This window comes from Pterocles gutturalis, unplaced genomic scaffold, assembly GCF_000699245.1.
Source record: "Pterocles gutturalis isolate BGI_N339 unplaced genomic scaffold, ASM69924v1 scaffold19187, whole genome shotgun sequence".
Classification (NCBI taxonomy): Eukaryota; Metazoa; Chordata; class Aves; order Pterocliformes; family Pteroclidae; genus Pterocles; species Pterocles gutturalis.
The window spans coordinates 4,081-12,022 of record NW_010108316.1 but is presented as its reverse complement, the minus strand read 5'-3'; the positions used below and the strand labels follow the sequence as shown (position 1 = coordinate 12,022).

The following is a 7,942-nucleotide window of genomic DNA, read 5'->3' as shown; positions in this document are numbered from 1 at the left end:
ACGTGTACCTAAACCAAAGTGTTTAAATGACAGTTAACATCATAGCTCAGTGTGAGAAAAACTGAGATCAGCTCCTAAAAACAGCCATATAGCTGAGTAATAGCTCACCGACCTTGCAATCCAGGAACAGCCTGCTGCAGACAAGTTCTTGCGATGTGCTGAGGAAGATGGGGTGATCTCCACGATGACGTGACCTTCAATGAAAAAAAAAAAAAAAATTACTGCTGTGTACATCTCTGAACACTACCCTTTAGTTCAGGTAACGCAGCAGATTATTCTGAAGTTCTTTTAAAAATAAATTATGTGACATTCCTTCAGTGCAGGCTGCTTCTAAGGGGGTGAATGCTTGGATCAGAACCAGCCAGGGAACTTCAGATAACGGCAGGAAGCGAGGCTGGTCAGCATGTAAATTTTTTCCTACTCAGCCTCCGTGGGGTAATGGCTGTGTGATGGTAACGGGCATCACGCTCCACAAGGCACACGAGCTTGCTGGGCTCCGCTCCTACCAAAAGCGTGTTCTCCTTGGCCGTGCTTTCCCATGAGCAACCTGCACCAATTCAGATCTGCTCCCGGCATCACCCGAGTCACAAACCCTGCTGTCTGTGGAAACTCTGAATGGGGTCGGTTTCTACAAACACATCCCTTAAAGAGTTCAGCTGGGGCGGGGGGTGTTAATGCAAAAAAAGTGTGTGTCCAAATTAGGGGGGATGCACCTGAGTTTACCCCTATCCTACAGAAAGTCCGATTTACAGAGCTGCGACAAGGAATTCAGTAAGTCACTGCTCGAGTAAAGGCTACTCACGGAGTAAAGGAAACCAGGACCAGGCCAGTGGTTTGCAACCACGCACGCTCACAGGGTATTGCTGCCTATTTGACTGCTGCCCACTAAGCATAGAGTTACACATTTAATCCATTTTGTTAAACAAATTCTTCCCTGTTATTTTCACCGCTCCGAGTTCTATTTAAAGACACTTCCCAGGAACTGCTGAGACTGGATCCCCTGCCCCTGTTCCCTCTCCCATATTTGGAGATTTCTTTGAAACATTTTCCCCAGAACAGACCAATAATGGTCCCTGCCCTGCTGCTGTGCTGGAGCTTTGGCTACGCAGCAGCCCTCACCCCCACGTGCCTGTCGGCTCAGTTCCGAAGGCCGGGCGATTACATCCTGGGAGGCTTGTTCCCGTTCGGAATGGACACCGTAAACCTGACGGCGCGGTCGGAGCCCACGTTAGTCGTGTGTGAAAGGTAAGAGGAATGGTCGCTTCATTAGCACATGCTGAATTTGGTCACTTGGGCCGGGGAGAGAAAGGAAAAGCAAGTAGTCCTGATGGCAACTGATGGTCTCGCAGCCGAACTTTAAAGGAGGGACGGAAACAAAGATCAGCTCCCAGGTGCTGCAGCGCTGGGGTACTGTGCCATCAACTTCTGATCCTGGAAATGGGTTTGTGTTTTCTTGATGCTGCTCTGCAGTCCAGCTCCAGATGCAATGGACCCTGCTTTGATGAAAGCTTTTAGCAGCACTGGCTTCCTTAGTGTTTTGAATCTAACACTTACACAAAGGTGTAAATGTTGCTTTTGCTTCCAGCTGGAAGCTGCGCTCTGCAGGCAGGTGACACGTTGAGGTGGCACTATGGCCTTTGAGGAGGCAAAAGGACCCTGAGTGCTGTGCACAAGGCAAAGCAGGAAACAAAATCCCCTGGCTTGCAGGCTGGCTGGTGTGTGAAGAGTCAAGAGCAGGATTTCCTACTCAGTTACACCAAGGTGGTTCACACCATCCCATTACAAGCTACTTACAGCTCTTTGGGAGGAGAATGAAGACCTGCTGGTGTCCTACCTGCAGCTTTGGCAGCAACAAAGCACAGAGCAGCATCCTTCCAGCTTCGCAGGCCAGGAGGCACGGACTGTGTCCAGTGCGCTGAGCTGCACAGCGGAGGAAAATCCCAGGGAGAAGGACGTGTCACCTGAATTATCACGCACTTTGGGAACCGCTGACTTCATGGCTGAAGCACTCCAAGCTAAGAGCAGGAGGTCATCCGAGTCTTGACCCTCACAGCTAAGTGTACTGGTGTCTCTATGCCTCTGTTTCTTCTCCTGTGAAGCACGTTTGCTACAAGATTAATTAGATTGGAAAGGTGCTCAGAGCCCCTCTGCTCGCAGTACAAAATTTACAAAGGCTGTGGGTGCAGGGACGCTCTGCTGACAGTGCGACGTATACCCGGGCGTGGCTATCACAGAGAGGATGCTGGAATGAACGTGGAGCAAGCTGATCACCACTGTAACAGCACCAATAGACCATGTAACTAATTCTCTGTCTCCCCTTACTGCAGGTTATTTGTGGATGGGCTGATCTGGGCTCTTGGAATGAAGTTTGCTATTGATCAGATCAACAATTCCACTTCCCTTCTCCCGGGAGTAAGGCTGGGCTATGACATCTACGACACCTGCCTTGAGCCCACGGTGGCCTTACAGCCCAGCTTGCTATTTCTGACCCGGAACGGCACAACGGGCATCGGCGTGCTGTGCGACTACAGCGAGTACCAGCCTCGTGTCACTGCTGTGATCGGACCATACAAGTCCAATGTCGGCCTGGTGACAGCCAAACTATTCAGCTCCTTCTTGATCCCACAGGTAAAGAAACTCCCTGAAGAAGCAGTAATTCTTTTGGGTGAGGGAGGGGTTTGGATCAACACCACTGTCTATGCTCTAGGTCCTTGAACTGGGACTGTCAGAGTGCAGATTCCAGTCTTTCCTCTGCCAAGTGACAGGGACGAGTTTATGATTCTCTTGGCAAATGCAGCTACAAGAGATCTTTCAGTTTAGATGAGTTCTTCCTTCCCGCTATCCTGATCCAGCATTTCTGGAAATCGAGTGCGCTGAGACAAAGCAAAGAAGGTGGAGAGTGATCTGGACTGTGAACACTTCCCTCAACTTTACTCTTTGTTTTCTTTCTTACCCTCTCCTCTAACTTGCAGGTCAGCTATGGAGCCAGCAGTGAGAAGTTCAGCAACACGGAGTTGTACCCATCCTTCTACCGCACTGTTCCTAGTGATAGGAACTTGGTGGAAGCTGTGGTCCTGCTACTGGAGAGGTTTGGATGGAACTGGATTGCCACCATAGGAAGCGATGATGAATACGGCCGAGGAGCCCAGGGGCTCTTCGTAAGCATGGCTGGAAATCACAGCATCTGCATTGCATTTGAGGGGCTAATTCCTACAGACTTCACAGACCCCGAAGCCAAAAACCAACTGGAAGATACCATTAAGTTAATTAACAAGACCAAAGTCAACATCATTGTCCTTTTTGCCTTTACTCAGCCAGCCCAGGCCCTGCTGGAACACAGCATCAGGATGGGACTGAGCGAGAAAGTCTGGATTGGCACCGACGCCTGGATGTTGTCCGACATAGTTGCTTCCATCCCAAATATTCAGAGCATTGGGACAGTCTTAGGCTTTATTATGAAAGCAGGCACAGTCCCTGGCTTCCAGAAATATGTTGCCGACCTCTTTACCTCTTTTTTTTTTGCCAGGAGTCTAGAGAATTCAACCGCCTCATGAACCCCGACATGCTGGACACACACTGCAAACAGTGCGACCGCATCTCGCTGCACGACGTCTCAGCCATGCTGAGCCACCCGCAAGTCCAGCCGGTGTATGTTGCAGTCTACAGCGTGGCGTACGCCCTGCACAGAGCGCTGGGGTGCACCCACCAAGCCTGTCCCAAAGCATCCATCAGATCTTGGCAGGTACGTAATGGCCTGGGGGACAAACAGCAACCTTAGCCCACGTAAGGGACACCTGACTTCAGCCAGAAATTACCTTACTGCACATCATCCTCCAAGCAAGACCATCAACTGCACAGCATTTACTGTCAGTTTTCATTTTCTCCCCAGCTGCTGCACTTCATGAATACCTTCCCGTTCAAGGTGAACGGCCAGAGTTTCAGGTTTGATCAATCCCATGGCACAAACACTGGCTACAAGCTTATATTCTGGTCCTGGGCAAACAGCACCCTGACGTATCTGCCTGTAGGCGACTTTGAAGAGTCCTTGTACATCAGTGAGTCCCAGATTCGGTTTCACACTGCAGATCAAAAGGTAAAAGATGGTGGGCATGAACAATCGCAAAAGGAAGTAAACTTTTTTTGCTGCTTCATCAGGACTGTTTGTACAGAGCTCTTAGCCTGCATGCTGCTCCGACAAGATCTGACAGCCACTCTTCCTTTTCCCTAGGAGCCTACATCCGAGTGCTTCAGACACTGTGAACCAGGGCAACTCAAGCGAATAAAAGGATTCCAGCTCTGCTGCTATGACTGTATGGATTGTCCTGAAAACACCTTCTGGACCGCTGAAGGTGAGGTTGGAGAAATTCAATGGCTTGAACTGTCTGTATTACCTCTATATCTACCCGTCGAGGTCACACAGGTTCACAGCGCTGGCAGAGACCAGCTGTTAGCTCTTCCTCCACGGAACACTTCACCTCAAGAGGTAAGAGAGAGGGGTATGATGAAATTCTGGGGTCACACGCAGAAGAGAGGTGTATGATGAGATTCTGGGATTTTTTGGAAGCTGCTGATCCTTCCTGGGGAAGAGAAACAGAGCCAAGAAATACATGGATCCTTTTGAGGGGAGGGTGGAGAAGCAGAGGGGAGAAAAAAAAAGAGATTGAACTATCACAAGCTTTGCAGATCTGATATGCTTAGGAAGAGGGGGGAGGTAGGCAAAGCAGCACCCAAACCAGCTGATTCTGCGATCCATCCTCACGGGCTGCCGCAGCAGGGCAGCAGCACTCCGCTGCAAGGTGGTCACCAACCTCTCGGTGGTCTTTGCAGCCAGCTCCACCTGCACTCCCTGCCTGCAGCACCAGTGGTCCCCGGCCCGCAGCACGCAGTGTTACGACCGCAGCGAGAGATACCTCTTCTGGAACGAGCCGCTCACCGTCGCCTTGCTAACGCTGATGTCCATCACCGTAGCCCTGACTTGTCTGACAGCAGCGCTCTTTTTTAAGAACCTCGAGACTCCCCTCGTGCAGGCTTCTGGGGGCGAACGGAACCTCTTTGCCTTGCTGTCGCTCGTGCTGCTGTGTCTCAGCTCCTGTCTCTACGTAGGAAAGCCCAGTAACAACCTTTGTAGGATCCAGCAGATTGTCTGTGCCCTGTGCCTCAACGGTTGCTTCTCCACCTTCTTCATCAAGTCCCTGGAGATCACCCTTGTGACCGAGTTCCCTCGCTGTGTCCCCACCCTCCTGCGCTGGGTGACGCAGAGGAGGGCCTGGCTCCTGGTCGCTGTGTGCCTCCTCACCGAGAGCTGCTTCTGTTTCTGCTACCTTCGCCTGGGCCCGGACCGTCTGGTCTCCGATTACGAGTCCCTACCCACGGAGGTTCTGTTTGTGTGTAACACCGAGTCCTGGCTGGCCTTCGCGCTAGTGCACGGCTACAACGGCTGCGTGGCCTTCGGCTGCGTCCTCTGCACCTTCATGGTGCAGACCTCCGGGAAGAAGTACAACGTCGCCAGGGGGATCACGTTTGCCATGCTCATCTATTTCGTCATCTGGATCTTCTTCATTGCTGTTTTTGCCACGCTGAAGACGGTCCTCAGGTCTGTTTCTCAGATTGGAACCGTTCTGGCCACCAGCCTGGGTATCTTGGGCACCTACTATGTCCCTAAATGCTACATCCTCTTGCTTAAGCCCAATCTCAACACCGTGGATTATTTCCAGAATTCCATCAAAGAGGAGCCAGAGGAGGACTCTCAATAACCAGAAAATAAACCAGATCCACTGTCACCTGCTCCTCTGCCTTTTCATGAGATAATTCTGGCTTTGATGACTCTGTAAGCTCTGGTCCCAGACACAACTGACATATAAAACACAGCCTTAGCCAGCATCGAAACAAAACACAAGCAAAAACCTGTATTTCTCAAGAGATTTCAGAGTTTCATCACAAGTCAGAATAATTGTAGTTATTCAAGACAGAATCTCAGTAAAACAGATTTCTTTTTTTTTTAAAGATAAATGATATTGTAAAGGTTTAGCTATCATAATGGAAATATTTATCATAATTTCAGACTTTTACAATATGAAATTCAGTTTGATATCACTGTCATGAAACAAAAAGCCAAAATTTCCAAAATCAACGTTTAAATTTCTGTTAAGTAATATTTTCTATGGAAAAAAAAATTTTAAAATTTTCCTTACTACTTTGTCATAAAAACTATAGAAACCATTCTGATATGTAAAGGCAGCTGTATGCATGATATAAAGAGCATATAACCCATTCAAATTTCAGTTCACTCATTTGTGTTTTATTAACATGTGTTTGCAAAGAGCATGGAAATGAGGAGCAGGCACACGGAAATGAACAGTGTGGAAATCCCATTATCCAAAGTCGTAGCAAAAAGTTCCTCCCATCTCAAAAAACATGCAAAAATCACCAGAGAGAAACATTTCTTACCCTGTGGGACATTCTCCAAAGGGAACAAAAAAATTCACAACACTGTGAGGAATAAGAAATCTCTCTAACCTGTATCCATCCATGTAACGTGGCCCCTGGTCCCAGAACAGCAGGAGGATTCTCATTTTCAAGTGAAACCAGAAATATTTTAATAAAGGCTGTTCACAGTAATTTTTTTATCCTTTAAACAGTCCTTATTCTGCACTCCTTTGCAAAAAAATGTGTCAGTGTAAAGCAGCAAACCATGAAAGGTGAAAATGGAAAAAACCTCCACATTATTTCACATCACTACCAAACAGTAGCAGGTAAATATCCAGTCACATCACTAAGATATTTTCTTTTCCCCTCCTGCTTTGACAAGCGACTATACTGCTCTGTTATCCCCACATGAGACTTAAAAAATTACTTTTTGGTGCGCTGCAAAACTGGCTGTCCTCGATTTCTGCGGCTACCTGCATATAACATTCTCCTAGCATACTTGAGGAAAAATGTGAAACATTGGACAAAAATACTCAGTTATGATTAAAGTTACCAAAAATCTGACCTGCAGACTGGCAGTCCTTGTTTCTGGAGACTGCAGCAAGTCTTCATGAGGATCTTGGTGTATAATCTCAGCAGTACTCTCGCTTCAGTGCTATGATTTCACGGCAGAGCAGCATTCAGGAACTTTTGATCATCATTCCAGAAACAGAGAAGGGAAAAATCAAATTTACCTCTGTTGCTTCTCTTTGTGGCAGCAGAGCTAGAGCCACGATAGACTCATTTTTTTCTTTTCTTTAGGGGGGAAGGGAAAGGCAGCTGATTAAATGGTTCAACCTGTTCCAGGCACCTGCAGCCAATTCACACCAGCTCAGCTGGAGCCCATCAGGCCCTGCCCTGAAAGGCTGCAAGAGCACGTCCAAAATTCACCCAAGTTGGAAAATGCTGGCTAGACCTTTCTGCATCCTATGTAAACACATGTGGTTTGAAAGGGAAGAATATGGGAAACTCTGCAAGACTTTCTCACAGGCTCTCATATGCATCTGCTGCAGAATTGCACCATTTATAATGGGTACCTCTGTAGCTACTACTTTGGCTCTCCCTTTGCTCCTTGATCTCTGCCAGCTAAGGAGAAGGAATCTGCCTCCTCAAGCTGTGGTTGTTCGTTGTGTATGAAGCACTCAGACCTTCCAGGGAGGCTGGGTGTCCAAATACAAATACAGCGTGGGTGAAGGCTTACCAGTCAGTCTGCAAAGAGGTGTCCTAACGCTCCTAGCTCCTCTCTGCTGGACTTTGTGCGCAAATTCCAGAACAAGGGAATATTCCCAGGAAACAGCTGAACACACTGATGGGCTCTACCAGCAGATTCACCTCCTGGCTCTGCAGGCAGGAAACCTTGTTCCAGCTCCTGTCTGTGTAACAGGATGTATCCTCCAGCTGTCTTTTACTTCCAAACTTTCTCCTGTGCACCTACTCCTGCCAAGCTGTGAGAGGGAGAAGCTCAATAATTAAGAGG

General features: G+C 48.3%; 1 protein-coding gene across 1 annotated transcript; it reads left to right on the top strand.

Moving 5' to 3' along the window:
- Positions 1-1,066: 1,066 nt before the first annotated feature.
- On the top strand, positions 1,067-5,753 carry LOC104461132 (taste receptor type 1 member 3). Its single transcript, XM_010072607.1, is given in 7 exon segments — positions 1,067-1,245; positions 2,328-2,628; positions 2,973-3,513; positions 3,516-3,742; positions 3,890-4,093; positions 4,229-4,349; positions 4,828-5,753. Coding segments are annotated over 7 exon segments (2,499 nt in total).
- Positions 5,754-7,942: the final 2,189 nt, after the last annotated feature.